This window comes from Rhinatrema bivittatum, chromosome 9 (assembly GCF_901001135.1).
Source record: "Rhinatrema bivittatum chromosome 9, aRhiBiv1.1, whole genome shotgun sequence".
NCBI lineage: Eukaryota > Metazoa > Chordata > Amphibia > Gymnophiona > Rhinatrematidae > Rhinatrema > Rhinatrema bivittatum.
The window spans coordinates 57,057,533-57,079,434 of record NC_042623.1 but is presented as its reverse complement, the minus strand read 5'-3'; the positions used below and the strand labels follow the sequence as shown (position 1 = coordinate 57,079,434).

General features: G+C 43.6%; 1 protein-coding gene across 1 annotated transcript in view; it reads left to right on the top strand.

Moving 5' to 3' along the window:
- Positions 1 to 261: 261 nt before the first annotated feature.
- LOC115099553 (leucine-rich repeat serine/threonine-protein kinase 2-like) overlaps positions 262 to 21,902 on the top strand; it is a 35,128-nt gene continuing 13,487 nt past the window's right edge. Inside the window, exons 1-6 of the mRNA XM_029617288.1 lie at positions 262 to 322; positions 1,238 to 1,429; positions 15,005 to 15,151; positions 17,013 to 17,113; positions 19,757 to 19,947; positions 21,199 to 21,359. Of these exons, the coding sequence (XP_029473148.1) occupies positions 262 to 322; positions 1,238 to 1,429; positions 15,005 to 15,151; positions 17,013 to 17,113; positions 19,757 to 19,947; positions 21,199 to 21,359 (853 nt within the window). The remainder of the gene's footprint in view (positions 323 to 1,237; positions 1,430 to 15,004; positions 15,152 to 17,012; positions 17,114 to 19,756; positions 19,948 to 21,198; positions 21,360 to 21,902) is intronic.

Below are 21,902 nucleotides of genomic sequence, written 5' to 3'. Positions count from 1 at the left end.
CTGAAAAACTGTCAGTCTTATATTTCATCAGAATTATAATGAAGCAGATTGGATGATTTGGGGAATTGCCTTATACAGTTTAAGATTTTTCTCTGCAGCAGGCCCAGTTGCATTGTTAGTAGGATGAAAAATGAAACACTGGGAGGGCAACTTCCAAAAGCTGAACATTGCCCACCCTCACGGCGAGGAAAAGTCGGGACGCATTAGGAGGAGGTGTTCTCGGGGGCGAGGTTAGGTCAAGGGAGGAAAGTAAGTGCATAGATGGGATTTTCAGATCTGTGCATTTACTTTGACGTGCAAACTTCATCTGCACAGAGAGCAGGTTTGTGGTACTTTGTACCTGTAGCAGTCTTCAAAAGGAAAGTAAGCGCGTTATTGGCCCTTTTAACAAATAGCGGAAAGTCAGCGGGCTAAAAATCCCTGCAATCTCTGCATTGATGCAAGCAGTTTAAAAACTACCCCCTTGTGGAGGGGTTAATTTTCAAAAGGATTTATGTGCCTAAACCTCGGTTTGTGTAGGTAAATCGACTTTTATGAAAATTATGCAAATATCTCGATTAGGTGCGTATTTTGCCCTGCACTGGCATTAGGTGATTTGGGGGTTGGTAAGGGTGGGGTTGGGACATGGCAAATATTTACGTGCATACTTTTGATGTTTGAAAGGATGCCCATAAATATATAAGCAGAAAGTACACCTGCCCAGGAGGGGAAATCCACAATTTTTCAAAGCGGGCTTGGGCCATATTCAGGCTGCTGAAAGTTAACGTCCGGATGTTTGTTTGTTTTTTTTTAATTAACCACGTTAACTGGAGCCTGCATTCTGTATTACGTTTACAGAAGTCTGAAGCTGGCTTGGATTCAGACATGTCTGCATAGCATCTCTGATCCAGATACTGCTCTTTTGAAAATTTGGTCCCTCTAAAGACATAGAAGAGCTTTCACAAACAGATAATGCAGTGTTTTTTAGATATCAAGAGTGTCCAGTGTCAAGTCTTCAATAACTTCTATTTAGGGACGCTAATTGCAGGCAGACAAAAGTCCATTTTATTATTCCATGTTTATTGTTTGCAGTCTCAGCCCTGGGAGGCCTTTTAAAATGTTATGCAGTTCACGTTTTCTTCTCATTTTTTGTTAGCTTGATGGATTTCTTGTCCTACTTGAGCTTGATGATGAACGGAGCTCTACCAGCTCTCTGGGCAGAAGGTGGTTGCGTAACTCTCTGCTTTGGCTCTTGCAGGCTGCATTCTCCTGGGGCAGGTTGTGGATCACATAGATTCAGTCATGGAGGAGTGGTTTCCAGGCTTGCTTGAAATGGATGTGTGCGGAGAGGGCGAAACTCTGCTGAAGAAGTGGGCTCTCTATAGCTTTGAGGATGGTCAAGAGCACAAAAAAATATTACTTGATGATTTACTTAGAAAAGCTGACGAAGGTATATGGTTTTTCTTTTTTTTTTTTTTTCTGTTTTAATTGCTTGCCTCATCGGTATTCAAATTTGGGGACCAGGAGTTTTGCGTATAGAGGACAAGACAAACATTTTAATGCAGCCAATGTAGTGGATGCCTTCATGCACCAGGCCAGCAGCACTTTTAACAGGTACACAAACACCAGGCCAGTCTTTAGTAATACCAAACACCAACACAACCTCTGTTTCCTTCCACTGTCAACATCAACATTCAGCCATCAAGGAAACTCCCCGATTTGTGGTAATGTGCGGTTGCTATCTATGAGGAAACCACTCTGTGATCCCCTCTTTTAATAGCTACCGGCTTTATTCTTCAAACTCTTATTTTTATTTTATTTTCCTCATTTTTTATTATTTTTTATATTTTCATCCTTATACTTCTTGTAGATAGCAACCGCACATTACCAGTCTTCAATAGTAGCAAGATTTTATTAGCTGGTTCTCTGCTCAGAAGGAACTTCTTAATAATTGACATCAACTGTGTTTTACAGAAAAACACAGCAAGTAATCGTATAGTGGATTTAAAAAAAAAAATAAATTTAAAGTAAAGCACACAAATCGGAAATGAAGTGCATTATATTCCCCCAGGTAATCAAGCCACAGAAATGCAGCCATGCAACCTTCTAAAATCCAGCTGCATCCTGAGCTTCCCTGAGTTACCTCCCCATCCAGTCAGAATTAAATGCAAGCAGACTTTTGGAGAAATTAATTGGCACATTTTACCTGCTCAAAAGTCAGAAGAAACTTAATGACCTCTGACCCAGGCAGCTTGAAGAGCGGAGAGAGAAAGAGGAGGGAAGGATATCCTCCCAACAAATTACTTGTGCTCAAAATTGATTTAAATCATCAAAGTTACAAGATGCTTCCAGTATTATAACTTCCAAATTATCAAGCAGACCTTGTACAAAAGGAGTAAGGCCATTCCCTAAGTCAACTTGATTAATAGCAGTTAATGGCCTTCTCCTTCAAGAACTTATCCAAACCTTTTTTAAACCCAGCTACACTAACTGCCGTAACCACATCCTCTGGCAACAAATTCCAGAGCTTTATTGTGTGCTGAGTGAAAAAGAACTTTCTCCGATTAGTCTTAAATGTGCTACTTGCTAACTTCACGAACTGCCCCCTAGTCCTTCTATTATCTGAAAGTGTAAATAACCGATTCACATATACTTGTTCAAGACCTCTCATGATTTTAAAGACCTCTATCATATCCCACCTCAGCCATCTCTTTTCCAAGCTGAAAAGCCCTAACCTCTTCATCCTTTCCTCATAGGGTAGCTGTTCCATCCCCTTTATCATTTTGTTTGCCCTTCTCTGTACCTTCTCCATTGCAAATATATCTTTTTTGAGATGCGGTGACCAGAAATATACATAGTATTCAAGGTTCGGTCTCACCATGAAGTGATACATAGGCATTATGACATTTTCCATTTTGTTAACCATTCCCTTCCTAATAATTCATAACATTCTGTTTGCTTTTTTGACTGCTGCAGCACACTGAGCCTACAATTTCAAAGTATCATCCACTGTGATGCCTAGATCTTTTTCCTGGTGGTAGCTCCTAATATGGATCTTAACATCGTTTAATTACTGCAAAGGTTATTTTTCCCTATATGCAACACCTTGCATTGTCCACAATAAATTTCATCTGCCATTTGGATGCCCAATCTTCCAGTCTCGCAAGATCCTCCTGCAATGTATCCCAATCCGCTTGTGATTTAACTACTCTGAATAATTTTGTATCATCTGCAAATTTGATAACTTCACTCGTCATATTCCTTTCCAGATTATTTATAAATGTATTGAAAAGCACCGGTCCAAGTACAGATTCCTGAGGCACTCCACTGTTTACCCTTTTCCACTGAGAAAATTGACTATTTAATCCTACTCTGTTTCCTGGATTTTAACCAGTTTGTAATCCACGAAAGGACATCGCCTTCTGGCTAAAAGACAGGAAACAGGAAACAGAGAGTAGGATTAAATGGGCAATTTTCTCAGTGGAAGGGAGTGGGCAGTGGAGTGCCTCAGGGATCTGTATTGGGACCCGTACTTTTCAATACATTTATAAATGATCTGGAAAGAAATTCGACAAGTGAGGTAATGAAATTTGCAGATGATACAAAAATTGTTCAGAGTAGTTAAAATCACAAGCAGATTGTGATAAATTGCAGGAAGACCTTGTGAGACTGGAAAATTGGGCATCGAAATGGCAGATGAAATTTAATGTGGATAAGTGCAAGGTGATACATATAGGGAAAAATAACCCATGCAATAGTTACAAAATGTTAGGTTCCATTTTAGGAGCTACCACCCAAGAAAGAGATCTAGGCGTTATAATGGATAACACATTGAAATCCTCGGTTCAGTGTGCTGCCGCAGTCAAAAAAGCAAACAGTATGTTGGGAATTATTAGAAAGGGGAATGGCGAATAAAACGGAAAATGTCATAATGCCTATGTATCGCTCTTTGGTGAGACCACACCTTGAACTGTGTACAATTCTGGTCGCTGCATCTCAAAAAAGATATAGTTGCAATGGAGAAGGTACAGAGAAGGACGCCCAAAATGATAAAGGGAATGGAACAGCTCCCCTATGAGGAAAAGACTAAAGAGGTTAGGACTTTTCAGCTTGGAGAAGAGACGGCTGAGGGGGATATGATAGAGGTGTTAAAAATCATGAGAGGTGTAGAACGGGTTAATGTGAATCAGTTATTTACTCTTTCGGATAATAGAAAGACTAGGGGGCACTCCATGAAGTTAGCATGTGGCACATTTAATACTAATCAGAGAAAGTTCTTTTTCACTCAACGCACAATTAAACTCTGGAATTTGTTGCCAGAGGATGTGGTTAATGCAGTTAGTGTATCAGTGTTTAAAAAAGGTTTGGATAAGTTCTTGGAGGAGAAGTCCATTACCTGCTATTAATTACGTTGTCTTAGAAAATAGCCACTGCTATTGCTCAGAACAGTAGCATGGAATAGACTTGGTTGTTGGGTACTTGCCAGGTACTTATGGCCTGGATTGGCCACTGTTGGAAACAGGATGCTGGGCTTGATGGACTATCTGTCTGACCCAGCATGGCATGTTCTTATGACTTTTTAGTTTTCTTAGAAGCCTCTCATGAGGGACTTTGTCAAACACCTTCTGAAAATCCAAATACACTACATCTACCGGTTCAACTTTATCCACATGTTTATTAACCCCCTTCAAAGAAATGAAGCAGATTTGTGAGGCAAGACTTCCCTTGGGTAAATTCATGTTGACTGTGTTCCATTAAACCATGTCTTTCTAATATGCTCTGTGATTGATCTTTAGAATAGTTTCCAATATTTTTCCTGGCACTGAAGTCAGGCTCACTGGTCTATAGTTTCTCGGATCACCCCTGTAAAAGAGATTTTTTTGCTATGGTTTGTGAAAATATAGAGCATTCTTTGCTTTCATTTTGGCTTTTATATAGGGTCCATAGCGTACCTTCAAATTCATCTGTGGTAGAAATAGAGTTGAGAGGTTGAGTGAGAGAGATGGTAGGGAGCTGGTGTTGGTTTAACCATGGGAATGTATATGGTTACCTGCCCAAAGTGATAGAGAACCAGAGAGGAGGAATCTCAAGTGAGCAGATTGGATGAGCAAAACTACTCTTTATCTTCATTTGTGATGTTATTTTGTGCAACAGTCCTGCAGTTATCCTAACAACATATCTGAATAAAAACTCTAATCCCCCCCTCTACTGCTCATGGTTGGATAATGTAATACACTTCCAGGTTAGAGACTTAGATTTAGGGTTTGAATTTATTTATTTTATATACTGACATTTGATCTGAGATATCACATCTGTTTACATTCAGGTACTGTAGGTATTTCCCTATCCCCACAGGGCTTGCAATCTAAGTTTTGTACCTGAGGCAATGGAGGGTAAAGTGACTTGCCCAAGGTCACAAGGAGTGACAGTGGGACTTGAACCTTGGTCTCCTGGCTCATAAGCCCACTGATCTAACCACTAGGCTATTCCTCCTCCCCTAATTTAATTAACTGTTCACCTTTCCAAACCTGTGCTCAAGGCACGTTACGATTCAGGTACCTTAAGTAGGTCCCAGCCCCAGAAGGGGCTTTATGATCTAAATCAGGGGTGCTCAAACTGGTTCTATGGGCCCCCCCCCCCCGCCAGCTACTTATGAGGACATCCCTCATAAATATGCATGAGAAACATTTGTATGCACAGGAGGTACTGCATGCAAATAAATGATGGCAGGTAAAGACCAAGGTCCATCTAGTCTGCCTAGCAGTGATTTTATGTGCTTCTACTCAAAAATAGATCAAATTTCCACATTGAACCCAACTCCCAGTTCCATTGTGTCCCCTACAGGGTTGCACCTGCCACTCTGTGCAGGTTACACTTTGCCTTCCAAGAAGCACAATGCAGTCATGTCACTGCGGCCGTGGGCTGCAACCGTCGTGCAGTAAAGGTTGCCCAATGCTTCATTACCTTTCTCTTGCCAGTCGGGATCCTCTGTGTTTAACCCATAGTTTTTGAAGTCTGCCACAGCCCTGGTCATCTCATCCTTGAGGGCATTCCAGGCATACACTATCCTCTGTGGAAAAAATCGTCCTGCATTGTTCCTGAGTACTCCATTGGATCGTCATGTTGTGACCCCCTAGATATACAGCTTCCTTTCCATTGAAAAAGCTGTGTAACTAGGGTCACAAGTTGGCTTCCAGTGCATCAATACTTTCTGGTATTTAAATATCTATATCATATCCTCCCTGGCTTGCCTCTTTTCTAGGGTATACATATTAAGCTCCTTTATTCTCATCTCAGGCTTTTCGTACAAACCTTGCACCATTTTGGTTGCCTTTTTTGGGCCATCTCTGTCCTCTCTCTATCCTTTCTGAGATATGGCCTCTGGATCTGAATGCAGTATTCCAGGTGAGGCCTTAACCAATAACCTGTAAAGAGGCATTATTACCTCTCCTTTTTTCTACTGGTTATGTCTTTCTCAGTGTATCCAAGCATCCTCCCAGCTCTGACCACTACATTATCACACTATTATCACCATTTTGAGGTTAATCTGACAATATTAGACCAAGGTCCCTCTCCTGGTTGGTCACATCAGCTCTTCACCATTCACTATATACCATTCTCATTGATTTCTACACTCCAAGGGTCAGATTTTCAAAGGGTTACGCGCGTAACATATGTGCATAACCCCCGAAAAGCTGCCCCAAGCTGCCCCTGCGCGTGCCGAGCCCCGGGATGCATGTATGTCCCGGGGCTTCGAAAAAGGGAAGGGAAGGTTGCGGGTCCGGGGGCATGACTGAGGCCTCCTTCGTTGCGGCCGTGCCGGGGAATTGCGCGCCGGCAGCCGGCCGGCACGTGCAAGTTACACCTGCCCAGAGGCAGGCGTAACTTCTGCAACAAAGGTCAGGATGGGGGTTTAGCTAGGGCTGGGGGGCGGGTAAGGGAGAGGAAAGTGGGGGTGGCAGAAGGAAAGTTCCCTCCGAGGCCGATCCAATTTCGGAGTGGCCTCGAAGGGAACTGGGAAAGCCATCGGGGCTCCCTTAGGGCTCAGCGCGCGTAAGGTGCACAAGTGTGCACCCCCTTGCATGCGCCGACCCTGGATTTTATAACATGTGCGCGGCAGCGCACACATGTTATAAAATCAGGCGTAGATTTATTTGCGCCTGGTTGCGCAAACAAATCTATGCCAGCGTGTATCTTTTAAGATCTGGCCCCAAGTGCACGACTTCCTTTTTTTGGCATTGAGTCTTAACTTGCAACTATTAGACCACTTCTTGTACTTTTAGTTCACTTTTCATTCTGTCCACATTGTGGATCTTAGTATCATCTGCAAAAAGTCAGACCTTTCCCTTTAACTTGTCTGATATCACTGACAAAGATATTGAACAGAACCGGCCCTAGGACCGATTCCTGAGGCACTCTCTCCTGAAAGTAAATTCTGTTTCTCACAGGAGAAGCAGGATGGTAGTCCTCACATATGGATGACATCAGGATGGAGCTCAGTCACGGAAAACTTCTGTCAAAGTTTCCAGAACTTTGACTGGCCCCTACTGGGCATGCCCAGCATGGCATTAACCCTGCAGCCAGCAGGGGTCCCCCTTCAGTCTTCTTTTTTCCGCACAGCAGTAGGCTCGCAGTAAAGGAGCTCTTCAGAGATTCCTGACAGGAATTTTCCTCACGGAATTACTAAAAGTTAAATTGGCCCACAGGGGTCCCCCCTCTAACTTTTTTCAGACCGCAGTACTCCAGTAAGTTTTTACCCATTTTTCGGTCGATTACCATCGAGTTTGGCCCTCGCGGTCTACTGGCCGTCGACCGTACCGCGGCTCGATTTTTTCCATGGCGATGGCATCGGGGTTCCATCGGTGCCCGAACTGTACTCACACCATGTCTATCACAGACCCTCATAAAGTCTGTGTTATGTGTCTAGGACGTGAGCACGATGTCCTAACCTGCACCAAATGTGCCCTAATGACACCAAAAGGTCGCAAGGCCAAAATGGAGAAGATGGAACTTCTCTTCCGTGCTCAAACCCCGACTCCGTCCGTTGCATTGACGTCGTCAGAGCCGGCACCGCCAACTTTGCGCCAGCATCGGCCACCGGCCGGTGACCGCCCAGCATCGATGACTTCTCGGCCATCGACACCCTCTCCTCCCCCTCAGGACTGAGGGGATCATAGGGACAAACATCGCCTTCAACACCGTAAGTCTTCGACCATCAAGGGACCAAAATCATCGACCTCTCCATCGTCCAAGCCATTGTCGAAGAAACCCCATCCAGAAAAGGTACCGACCGTTTCTGCGACTGGGTCACCGAGGCAACCCTCACCCCACAGGGGATCGGGAGCTGCGACTCCACCTTTAATGGTGGTCCCTCCGGCTATGCCTCTGCCTCCTTCTTCTGTTCCGGAGCCGGGGGCTGCTTGCTCCAGGTCTCCGAGAAGAACTGGACTGGATGGTTCAAGAGGCCATCGACAAGGCGATGCAATGACTCCAGGTCCCTTTGGCACCGACACTGGTACCAATTGTGGAACCAATCACCGAACCGATTCCGGCAGCACTGGCACAGCTGCTATCCAGGATGGAAGCGCTAATGGCCGCTTTTCCATCGATGGATCCCGGGTCTCCGATGGCTCCGGTGCCCTCCCCACTTACATTGTCATCGGGAGGAGAAACATCATTCCGCATTCCTTCATCGGGAGTTCTGCCTCAGCCATCGACGCCGATACGTCCCTCGCCACCGATCCAACCATCGTTGCCGATTCATCCATTGGCACCACCGAGCCATCCATTGATGCCCTCGATGCCTGCGCCGGTGCCTTAGATGCCTTCATCTGGGCCTCCGATAATTCCTCCGATTCCTTCGGAGCCTAGACCGGGTCCTTCAGTTATCCCAGCATCACATCCCCCTTTAGTTCCTAGAGGGATAGGTGCTGACCCTTATGATACCTGGACTGATGATTCCTCTCCAGACACCGATGATTTACCTTCACCATCTTCACCCACTGAAAGTAGGAAGCGTTCTCCTCCAGAGGACCTTTCCTTTATAAATTTTGTGTAGGAAATGTCTGAATTGGTTCCCTTCCAATTGCAGACTGAACAGGATGTCAGGCACCAGATGATGGAGTTGCTCCAATTCCTGGATGCCCCTAAAGTAATCACCTCTATTCCCATTCACCAAGTTCTTTTGGATCTCCTGAAAAAGAACTGGGAACATCCTGGTTCCATTGCTCCAGTCCACAGGAAAGCAGACACTACCTATTTGGTGCAGTCAGCTCCAGGCTTTCAGAAATCACAGCTAGATCACCACTCTGTAGTGGTGGAATCTGCACAGAAGAGAGCAAAATGGTCAAGGCCTCACTCTTCTGTTCCACCTGGCAAGGATCAGAAGTTCCTAGATACCACTGGTCGCCGAGTCTTCCAAGGGTCCATGCTCACCCTTGCCGCCTATCAGCTTTATATGATCCAATATAATAGGGTCATTTTCAAGCAAATACAGGACTTCTTGGACTCCCTGCCTCAGCAATTTCAAGAACTGTTGCAAACCCTAGTAAATAAGGGTTTTGAGGCAGGCAAACATGAGATCAGAACATCTTATGACATCTTTGATACCTCTTCTAGAGTATCTGCAGCTGCTATTTTGGCGAGAAGGTGGGCCTGGCTCAAATCTTCTGACCTTCGCCCGGAAGTACAAGACAGGTTATCCGACCTGCCTTGTGTCGGAGATAATCTGGTGAACAGATTCAGCGGACGGTGGCGGAACTAAAGGACCATCATGAGACCCTAAGACAGCTCTCTCTGATGCCGTCCGACTTCTCTTCAAAACAGCCCTTCAGGAAGGACTCTAAGAAGTCCTTCTACCGCCCAAAGAAGTCCTACCCGCCACCAACTAGATCCCGTGTCACGAGACCTTATCAAAAACTGCAGGGCCTGCTTCAGGTTTTTGACTTCCACCTAGAGAGCAGCAGCCATATTCCACTGCCTCACATACCAGTGGGAGGTCGATTGTGCCACTTCCACAGCATATGGCACTTAATCACCTCAGACCAATGGGTATTGGCAATAATTGCTCAGGGTTACTATCTGAACTTTCTCTCCAAGCCTCTGGACTCCCCTCCTCTACCAATATAGAGAACATCCGATCAATCCATTCTTCTGGACCAAGAGGTCTCCCTCCTTCTCCAGTCCAAAACAATAGAACCTGTACCATACTCTCAGCACGGCCTAGGTTTATATTCCTGGTACTTTCTAATCCCCAAAAAATCGGGAGGCGTTCGTCCTATTCTGGACCTACGTGCCCTCAAGTACCTCCTGCGAGAAAAGTTCAAGATGGTCACCTTGGGCTCCCTTCTTCCTCTTTTACAAAGAGGAGACTGGCTCTGCTCTCTGGACCTCCAGGACGCATACACTCACATTGCGATAACTCCATCTCATTGCAAATATCTGAGGTTTCTAGTAGACCCCAAGCACTATCAATACCGAGTGCTACCATTCGGCCTAGCTTCTTCACCACGAGTCTTCACAAAATGCCTCGTAGTAGTCACAGCCTACCTCAGAACCCAAGGTGGTTAATCAGGGCTGCCACTCAGCAAGCTACTCTGTCGTCCCTCAATCTAGCTTTGCATACTCTAATTTCATTAGGATTTCTCGTCAATTACGACAAATCCTGCTTAGTCTCATCTCAAACTTTGTCATTCATTGGGGCAGAATTGGACACCTTGCAAGCAAAGGCTTTCCTGCCTCGACAACGAGCACTCACTTTCGTGTTTCTTGCTCACCAGCTGCAGTCTCAGCACTCTGCGATTGCACACCAATTTCTCGTCCTCCTGGGACACATGGAGTCCTCAGTCCATGTCACACCAATGGCCCGCCTGGCCATGAGACTCATGCACTGGACTCTAAGGTCTCAATGGACTCAATCCATTCAGCCCCTGTCAATAGTAGTCCATGTCACCGACTCACTCTGTCTGTCTCTCGCCTGGTAGAAAAATCAGATCAATCTCCTCCAAGGCTCCTCAAATCACGCCCACCACCGAAGCTTCCAACCTCGGCTGGGGAGCCCATGTGGCCAACCTGCAAACACAAGGATCTTGGTCTCCAGAGGAAACCAAACACCAAATACATTTCCTGGAGCTTCAAGCAATCAGATATGCTCTCAGGGCTTTTCATGATCGCCTCTCAAATCAAGTCATCCTGATTCAGATGGACAACCAGGTGGCCATGTGGTACATCAACAAGCAGGGATGCACAGGCTCCTTCCTTCTGTGTCAGGAGGCTGCGCAGATTTGGGCGGAAGCTTTCTCCCATTCGATGTACCTCAGGGCCACCTACCTGCTGGGAGTGGACAATGTGTTGGCAGACCAGCTGAGTCGCGTCTTTCAACCGCACGAGTGGTCTCTCAACCCCTCGGTAGCGAACTCCATCTTCCAACAGTGGGGATATCCCCAGATAGACCTCTTTGCATCCCCACAAAATCGCAAAGTGGAGAACTACTGCTCTCTCATTCGCAGCAAACACTTTCAACCCCGACTTCAGTAGCACACCTACGATTGGTGCCGCTTCCTGACATTTTCAGGGCTGCAACCTGGAGTTCTCTCCACACCTTTGCAACCCACTATTGCTTGGACAAAGCCGGAAGACAAGATTCCATCTTCGGCCAATCTGTCCTTCGTAACCTATTTACAACGTGACGTACCAACACCCTTCTGCCTGCCCGGTAGGGTTCAGGATGCCCTCTACCAAATTCCACCCCAGTTGTTGTGCCTGTTGCATGCCTTTCGGTACATTTGATGCATGTTCAGACATCCTCAGCTCGGTACTCACCCATATGTGAGGACTACCATCCTGCTTGTCCTGTGAGAAAGCAAATGTTGCTTACCTGTAACAGCTGTTCTCACAGGACAGCAGGATGTTAGTCCTCATGAAACCCGCCCACCGCCCCGCGGTGTTGGGTTCGTAACATTTTATTATTTTATTTTTCGGCACTGCCTGTAGCTTGTAAATAAGACTGAAGGGGGACCCCTGCTGGCTGCAGAGTTAGTGCCATGCTGGGCATGCCCAGTAGGGGCCAGTCAAAGTTCTGGAAACTTTGACAGAAGTTTTCCGTGATTGGGCTCCATCCTGATGATGTCACCCATATGTGAGGACTAACATCCTGCTGTCCTGTGAGAACACCTGTTACAGGTAAGCAACATTTGCTTTACCATTACTCTCTTGGCTATCACTCAACCAGTTTCTAATCCAGGCTACTTCCTTGGCATCCACCCCCAGGCTGCTCAGTTTATTTATGAGCCTTCTATGCAGTACAGTATCATAAGTTTTGCTGACATCTAAGTAAATCATATTCAGTTCATGTCCTTGATCTAATTCTCTTGTCAACAAATCAAAGAAAGCATTGAGATTCATTTGACATGATCTGCTAGGATAAAACCATGCTGTTTCAGATTCTGCAATTCATTGGATTGTCGATAGTCCACTATTAGTCTCCATCAATTTTTCTGCTAAAAAGCTAACAGGCCTGCAGTTTCCAACTTCCTCTCTGTAAACCACTTTTATGAAGCTGGACCTCATTCGTCTGTGGGACCATGCTCATCTCCAAAGATCTATTGAAGGAGGTCCTTCAGTGATTAGGACATCTCTGAATTTCCTTAAAGAAGCAAATTTTCAAACGGAAAGAGAAGATATTAAGACACTAAAGGGTGGGAGGAAGCGAGGGACGTGGAAGAACAGTGGGCTAAACTAAAAAGGAGCTCGAACACCTTGCCACCTGCAATCAGACTAGAGCAATGTGCAGTTAAATTCAAATCAAAATTAAAAACATGGCTCTTTAAACAGGCATACCCCTAACCCCCCTTTCGATATCCACTCAATCGGATACTTCCTCCTGGCCCTCCCACTTTTCCCATAGAACCCTGCTGCCGCCTCCCCCCCTCCCTTCTTCCTACCTGTCAGGTTCGCCTATGTGTACTTATTTGTCTGTACCCACTGTGCTGCCTCCCAACATTCATGTGCAAGTAATCCTGCAATGCTGTTAACCTGTCCACACTTTGTGTGAGATATTGAATATTTACACTCCCATATAACCTAATATCATTGAAGACTCAGATCTTTTATATAAGTTTTCTACTCAGTTTATGTACTTAAGTTAGCTACTTAGTTTTCATGCCTTTAGCTTTCGCTCCTTCGTGCACCTATCTTAGCACCTCCCAGTTCCCGTATAACCTGTTCTTTGTAACTGCTCTCTTCCTGCTTTGTTTTTTAACCCTGTTATATGTAAACCGGCATGATATATTATGCTTAATATGAACTGTTGTGGCGCTCACTTTTCTCAGTAGCCTGATTCCTATGTACTTCCTAATCTACGCTCTCACAGTTCCTATCTCTCCATCCCCACCACCCTGTTTTATGTAATTTCCAATCTTTATGTTTTTGATGGAAACCGATATGATATCCCTACTAATATCTGTATAGAAATTCAAATAAATAAATAAATGATGGCTGGTCAAGAAAAACCTCAAATAAATAAATATTCCTCATTGTGTGTTCCTTCGTGCCTCAGGCTTCCCATCGAGGGGCCCTTTCTGAGCTCATTCCTAGCAGTTTTTTTTGTTTTAATTTTTTGTATTCTGTTTTTTGATTGTCTCTGGATATTTGTCTTTTTTTGTTATATATTGTGGATTATGCAATGTTGTGTTTTTGTTCTTGTACACCGCCCTGAGCTCACTAGAAGGGTGATATAAAGCATGAGAGGTACATAAGTGTATGCATTGTTTTCCTTCACATGCCCTGCTGGTCAATGTTCCCCAAGTTAGCTCCATCTTTCTCCAAGTCATCCAAGAACTTCATAACCTTATCCAGGCTTGAAAAAGCAGGCCAAATGCCCTTAACCTGTACCTTAAGTTTTGCAGGGTAAGTTACCTGAAATCATCTTTTCCAAACAGCAGGAACATCAGACTTCTTTCTATTTCCTTGTCTCGCAGCTATAATCTGTATATGGAAACATTCTCTGCCCTTGATAACATAGCTTGCCCCAGTTCTCTCTTTCTTCGTAGTGTCCACTCCTTTCCCTGTAACCTATGAAACTTGAGCAAAAGAGCTGGCAGCTGCTGCTCACCCCCCCCCCTCCCCCCAGGCTTCTGTGCACTCTGCCCAGACTCAAATTTGGAGAACTTTTGCCTGCTTGAAAGATCTCTGTACACAAATCTATATCAAGATCAGATCTCTCTGACCCCATTAAATCCACTTTATCTGAAAATGAGGCCACTCCTTTTATAGAGCTCAGGTACAGTATTTGCCATATCAATCTCCCAGTCCTTCAGATCGCTAGCTGTCTACTTCACTTTTGTTATCCACAAATCCATCTGATTGAGCTTCTCATTTAGGCTCCCTATGGAGTCTTTAACAGCACGGAGATCCTCGGAAAACTGAAAATGGATGGCTTTATTTTCATTCTATCTTTCATTCTTTATTTTCTTCCTATCAGTCTCCATAGCAGATGGCCCAGGGATTGGAGAAACAGTGACCAGAGCCTCAGTCTCTACTACATCTCCTGATTCTATAATAATGATTTTCCCCATCTATTCTGAGAGATTCTGAGGCCTTCATATGGTCATGGTCTTCAAGGATATTGTCAACCATGAAATTAAAGCTTTGTGCTAGTTATTGGAGCATTTGAAGGAGAAAAAAGATGATTAATTGAGCTTCTGGTCGGAACTTCATTAATGTACTTCTGACACAAGCACAAGAGTTTGCATGATTTTTTTTTCTAACAAGTTATTTAAAAATGAAATCCTTGGGCAAAAGCTGCTGTATTTCAAAACTGTACAACCAAGTTGACTTGTAGGGCTTATTTTTGTACAATTTTTGGTTTTTAGTCTTTGACCTTTAGTCTTTGCCTCTATCACCTTCCAGAATTTAGAAATGTATGCTATAGGAACATATACTTGGTCTGTTAAAGTGCATGTGGGGTTCATTAGGATACATATCAAGTAATACTACTGAGTAATGTGCTTCTTCTCTATCCTCATAGGAGACCTCTTGGTGAATCCTGATCAACCAAAATTAACAATTCCAGTATCTCAGATTGCACCTGATCTAGTATTGGCTGATTTGCCTAGAAATATTATGCTAAATATCGACGCATTAGAATTTGATGACTCGCCTGAATTTCTGTTGGGTAAGAATATTTTTTCTCGATTGATGTGGTTTCCAAACTGTAAGTGGTGGTGAACTCACTGGCAATGTAAAAGACTTATTATTTTTTTTTTATACAATATTGTTTGCTCTTTGAGTTTCCATAGGGCAGTTCATCACTTTGCTTTATATTAAAGAGATGTAATTTGAAAAAGAACACTTTTCCAATAGTGCATATGAGAATTATACTAATTCTTTTGGTATGGTATTAAGATGCATTAAAGGAAATTACTCAGGGTGTCATGATGATATCACTTTTTTTGTGGGATATCAGACTAAGCAATTTCAAATATTCACCTCAATTTAGTAAAAAGTAAATATATAAAAAATGATCATGTATATGTAGCTATTTAGATTGAAAGAAAGTCAGAGGGCCGTTGAATATCCCACTTTGCAATTGATTAATAAGGATCCCATCATTAGTAACGTGGAGAAAAGTGAACAATAACTCGGCTCTGCAGCAGCAAAAATAAATTCCTTTCCAATCCCAAATCGGCTTAAGTCCCTGAATCGCTTCTAAAACAGGGATGAGTCATTCTGGTTCTCAAGGGCCACCAACCAGTTAGGTCTTCAGTATATCCCTATGGAATATGCATGAGAGAGAGATTTGCATGCCTCAATTGCCTCAAATACATGCAAGTCTTTCTTGCATATTCGTTAGGGATAGCCTGAAAACCCAACTGGTTGGCTGTCTATTCCTGGTTTAATGACGCTGTTGGACTCACCAAGCCCTTTGTCCTTCAGAAACATGTCCTATTTTCTTTGTAGTCTGTTGACCACTCTGAGGTCAATATTCAAAACTCATTGGTGGTATTTAGCTGTATAAGTATAACTTATGTTGTTAAGTAGCAGCCACTGAATATGCGTCTAAGTTCAACAGCCACAGCATAAGTTGTGCGGCTAAGTTAGACCTGCTGTTTGAATTTCTATCCCTCTGAGTTCTTAGGGTCCATTTCCACTTGGCCTTAATGGAATTTCATGCCTCATGGCTTTTTATTATTGACTTCAGTATTCATTTAAATATCTGCCGTAGTCCTCCACTAAGCTAATGCTGTAAGCAAAATCCTTAGCAAAATCCTTTTTTTTTGTCTTGAGTTTTATTTCATTTCTGAGGAGATGCTAAGTTGAAAGTGTTCAAAAACTCCTCCTACCAAGCCACTGCCACAGATACGAATCAAAGCAAACTGGAGTGCTGCTGTGCTGATTCTCATACAAACTCATTCATGCAATCTGCTTTACATAGAGAGGGTCATTTTCAAAGGGACCTCTCTGGGTTAAAGAGTGTTTTTATGCAGAATTGGCATTTTACAAAATTGCCTGCCTGATAAGCAAGTAAACTTAGGCATATACCCAGACTTAACAAAGGTGTTCCTGGGGGAGGAGTTTGCCCATAGATGCATACGTTAGAAAATTCAAACGTGTGCACATAAATTTTCCCTAAAAATGTATACGCACATCCTAGCAGGTGTAAATTATGTGTGGGCTAATTTCCAAAGTGAACTTACGTGCCTAAGTTCACTCTGAAAATTGGTGTAACTTGCACGCGTCTTTGTAGCGTAAATTTAGGTGTGATGCTGCAAAATGACTCCATAGCTTTGATACAAATAGCTGTAGAATAGAAGCAGGAAAGAAGACCTTATTTAAATGGGACATGGCCATAATAAACGAGTCATCCCTTGATTAGAAAAATGTAAGAAATTTAAATAAGTTGAGACAAAAAAGAAAGGAGACCTTGGAATAAGACCACAAATGGAAGCATTCTTGACAAGAAGGGAGGCAGCTGATATTTTGCAGGCTGTAACTGTAATAGTGGTTTTACAGGATTTAGTTTCATATCTCAATAGGTGATGGAGGATTTGGGTCGGTGTATCGGGCATCTTATCAAGGATATGACGTGGCTGTTAAGATTTTTAACAGACACACTTCTCCCAGGCTTTTGAGACAGGTAAGACATTTTCTTTAATGGGTTTCAGGTCGTGTTGCCACCTGGTCAACTGTGGGCTAAGCCAGTTTCTGGTTTTTGGCCCGTCACATGCATGGGTTTTGTAGTTCTGATCTATCCATCGGATATTCCCTCAGAACATCACAAGCCAAGATCTGCAACAGGGCAAAACCAGGACTGGATCAAGCTGTTGAGTTAACCCAAGAATCTAAATAAATAAAATGTGGCAACCCCAGTATGATGTTTTGCAACTTAATGTTTTTTTGCAAGTTGGTAATGCTGGTAACTTCATTGCCATGGTCACTCAGTACAGCAAGAAGAAACAGCTTTTATTCTATGGAATAAGAACTACAGCCACATCAGGTGCTGTTAGCTGAGTAGACCCTGAGGCCCATTTCAAGCCCTAAGAGCTGTTGCTTATTTCTCACACCAAAGATTGGATTTTCCTTCACTACTTTCTCTTTTTCTACCACCAGAGTTTGAATCGGGCCATGTGTACTAAGAAATATTAGAAAGTTTAGAATGGCTGGGGTCCCTTCACCTATAAGCTCTAGTGGATAGCAGCTTTCAGTAAAGTCTAAGGCTATTTTTAAATGATGTAAACAGCAACAACTGGGGGTCAGCTGTGACCCATCCAGGCTCGTCCCTTCCTCCCTGCCCACATCCATCCCACACGTGACTTGATCCACAGTCAATACACAGACAGGGCTTGATCAAGTGGAAAATATATGGCTGTAGCTTAATTAATGACCAGGTGTAGCCACAGGAAAAAGGGGCAATTGCAGAGGGTGGAGGGGAGGGAGAGTTCAGGGCAGCTACAGTACATACGTGCATACTTTCCCTCACATATCCTGCCTGCAGTTAACTCAGCCAAAAAGCCCACCGGAGCCTAGGTACTGGCAGACCTTGCAAAAGCAAATTTTCAAAAGGAAAGAGAAGATATTAAGACACTAAAGAACGTGGGAGGTGGGAGGAAGTGAGGGAAGTGGAAGAACAGTGGGCTAAACTAAAAAGGAGCTCGAGGAAGGGCGAGATATCAGTATGTCGGGAAAGTTAGAAATCAGAAACGAAAACTGGTATGGTTTTCTGAAGAGATGGCTGAAAACGTAAGGTCCAAAAGATTGGCACTGAAAAAGTACAAAGGATCAGAAAAAGAACACAGGAAAGAAAATCTAGTTAAGCTGCACGAAGTACGAAAAGAAGTCAGATCCCCCCCATATTTTAGATGAAATCCTTAGTGTCCGGAGGAGCCTAGCGTGCCCTCTGGGATCCGGGCTGGTCGACGCCATTTGGGACTCTGGGCCCCACTAGATACTAGGGAGGGTGACTCCGGGGGGACGGGCCTCTAGACACCAGGGACTTGTGATAAAGTATGAGGGAGGGTCTGCAGGGATCCTGGGGGGAGAGGGGGGCTAGGAAGCCCTTGGAGGGGTGAGCCTAGATCTGGGGAAGGGGAGATAGTTTTCAAAAGGAGAAGGGTTTGGGGGGAAAGGGCGGGGCATTACTGTCAGCCTTGTTTTTTTGTTTGTTTTGCTGGAGGGCTTCCTTGAAAAGTGATGGGGATGGGAGGTTGGGCAGGGGTCTGCACAGAAACCCCAGGGGGGTGGATTTTGGCACTTTAGGGAGTAGGTTAGGGCCGATACTGGCCTGTATAGAAGATGGCAGCCCCCATTGCCATCACACGTTATTGCCGTTTCACAGTAATATTTTTCTCGTAGAATTTTTCCATGAGAAAAAATGTTGCAGACAACCCGCTGTGATCTTTTCTCATGAGAGTGGCAAAACAAGGGATCTGTCTCCCCCATGCAATATTTTGCACCTCCAGTGATAAAATTCCAAGGCATCGTGAATTAGGCCCTTGGTCACAGGTGGAGTTAAGTTCCTGCAGCCAAGTGTTAGTTTGTGGGGCTGAATCTTGAAGTCATGGTGCAGGGTTCCTGTTCTCCGGATTTATGTTCAGAAAACCTGATTTGTGCATAAATCCTGCTTTCTGCACACAAAATCTGTTTTATACACACAAAACTGGATCTGTGTGCAGCAAATATGCTCTGTTCACAAATCGTTTTTTCTGCCCATAAATCATGTTATATGCACAGAAAAGGGTTTTGTGTGCAGAGGTCGTTTTCTGGCCAGAAAACCTGGTTTATGAGCATAAATATTTTTGTGTGTGGTAACCCTTTGTGTGCACATTTTTATGTGAACATTAGCCAATTAGTGCACTTTTCTAAATTCCTGATGCATTAGCATACCATTAGCTTACTGCATCAGGACTTGCTATTTTATTTTTAACTCATGTCTTATTTAATCGGCCCAATAGTTTCTTGAAAAGTTTTTTTTTTGTTTTTTTAATAGTGGAGGGAAGGAAATTGTTCCATTATGTTGAGATGTTCCACACACCCACGCGAAGGCTCACAAATTAAAATGCAAGAGAAGCTCTGAGCATGGTGCCCTGTCAGAGCTGAAAGCAGTGGTGAGACCGCAGTAAAAGGGACTCAGGAATTTGATTCAGTCTTTCATAATAGATAGAGAAGGAGGTTTAAAATGCTAATTGCAGCTGCTAAAGGCATTTACCACGAATATGGAAAGCCTTGCCAGAGTGTTCCATTAATACTGCACCTTATTCAGCTAATACCTTGAAATTCACAGGAACTTACAATGCTCAGTCACCTTCACCACCCAAGCTTGGTGTCTTTGTTGGCTGCTGGTGTTCGTCCAAGGATGTTAGTAATGGAACTTGCCCCCAAAGGGTCTTTGGACAGCATGCTTCAACAAAAGAGTACCAGCTTAACTAGAACTCTTCAACATCGGATAGCTCTGCATGTTGCAGATGGCTTGAGGTAACTGGCTTTTGTGAACAGGGCCATTAAATCTTACCCATGCTCTGTGTGGACAATTTCCAAAGGCATCTAGTCCACTAAAAAAAAAAGAAAAAAAACTGTATACCTGCTGAAAGCGTACATAGATGTTTTGCATACAGTTAGCCAGAGGTGCAAGAAGGTGCTTCCTGGGGCATGTGTACCTCAGGGGAGGGAAACAACCCGCATAGGTCTGATTTTTACAGCTAGGTGCATTATTTTACACCTGTTTTGAAACCCACAGAAAGAACAGATGCAACATCTGCAGGTATAGACTTTTTAAGCGGAAATTACCCTGTCTACTCAAAAATTTCCCCATAATGTATACTGCTTTTCCACAATTCTTGTTCTCATTTTGTAGGAGGGTTTGAAGGGATACAGAAAATTCAGGGTCAGAATTCAGTCTTTGATATCCCCATTTTCCGTGTTCAGTTGGCTAGCAAAGTTAGCCACATAAACTTATCTGGCTAGCTTAGCTGGGATATTCAGCAGCAAGCTTATACCACCAGCTAACTTTAAGACTATACTTGGAAGGCCTAAAGTTAGCCAGGTAATGCCGAAAATTGGCCGGATACTGCTTTCCACCCCGGAATGTTCCATCCCACGCCCGAGTTAGCCGGATAACCTTTAGCTAGATAAACAGTTATCTGAGTATCTTGGGGCCAGTCAGCACAGCAAGATTTTCAAATCCCACCATGCAGCTAAGCCTGAACTTCGACAGACAAATGGCACTAAATATGGATCTCAGTAGTTATAAAACCTAGTGCTAGAGCAGGAGTCAGCAGCATGTTCAGGGTCTGTCTGGCATTAAAAACTGACATGTAAAGAGAGAGAAATTTACACCATTGTGCACAAATAAAGGATAGCTTCACCTGGATTTAAATATGTAAGTTGCCGTGATACATATAATAAATCTGGTAGTGCACTGTGATCTGCTTCTTGAAGTCCTCCTCTATAGTCATGGCAGTAAAGCTATTATTGAGGCAGGGAATTTATTTTCTGTTGCAGAAACTTCATGTGGTGCTTTTTTATTTTACAGCCTTTTTTCAGGTTCAGGTCTACAGAATAGTTGTGCTTTTTAAAAGTCCCCCCCCCCCAAAAAAAAATCACAGTTTGTGTAAAATGTAGAAAGATGCTCGATTATGCCATTTTATTTTGCAGGTTGGTATATTTTGTGATGCTTTCCCAGGTTGAGTGTCCTTTTACTGTAATGAACATGGATTTTCTCTCCAGGTATCTCCACTCGGCCATGATCATTTACCGACACTTAAAGCCTCATAATGTCCTGCTCTTCACCCTCTATCCCAATGCAGCAGTCATTGCCAAGATTGCAGACTATGGGATTGCTCAGTATTGTTGTAGGATGGGGATTAAAACTTCCGAAGGCACACCAGGTAGGAATGCAGAACGCTCTGAAAGAAAAAAAAAGTTCCTGAAGTATCTTGATAGCAGGCTTGCAGATGGTTGCCGTAAAATGTTTTGCCTCAGCAACTATGTTAGACTAACCAAAACATTTTGAGCCAGAGTTTGCATGGCCCAAATCTTTGTATCTTTGGGTGTATTATTTGTGATGCAAGTTGCTAATATTTTCCTTGATACATTTTGCCACTATGCAAGGCCCTTGCTAGGCCACGTGTGAGAGAATGGTTTATTATTTTTGGGTTCACCATTAAACAATTAATTACTAGAGATGAGCTTCGTTTTTTAGTACCGTATCGATTTTTGAGTCGGATGCTTTGGGGTAAAGTTCGTTTTTCCTCGGTTAGTTTTTTGGAAAAACGAACAAAAAACTAAACAGGGAAAATGAAACGGTCCCAAAAAACGACATGGGAAAACGAAGCTCAAAAACACCCTCCTAAGCATTAAAATTTACTATAATACATTAAATACAACCTCCCCCCACCATCCTGATCCCTCCCCAAGACATACTAACATCC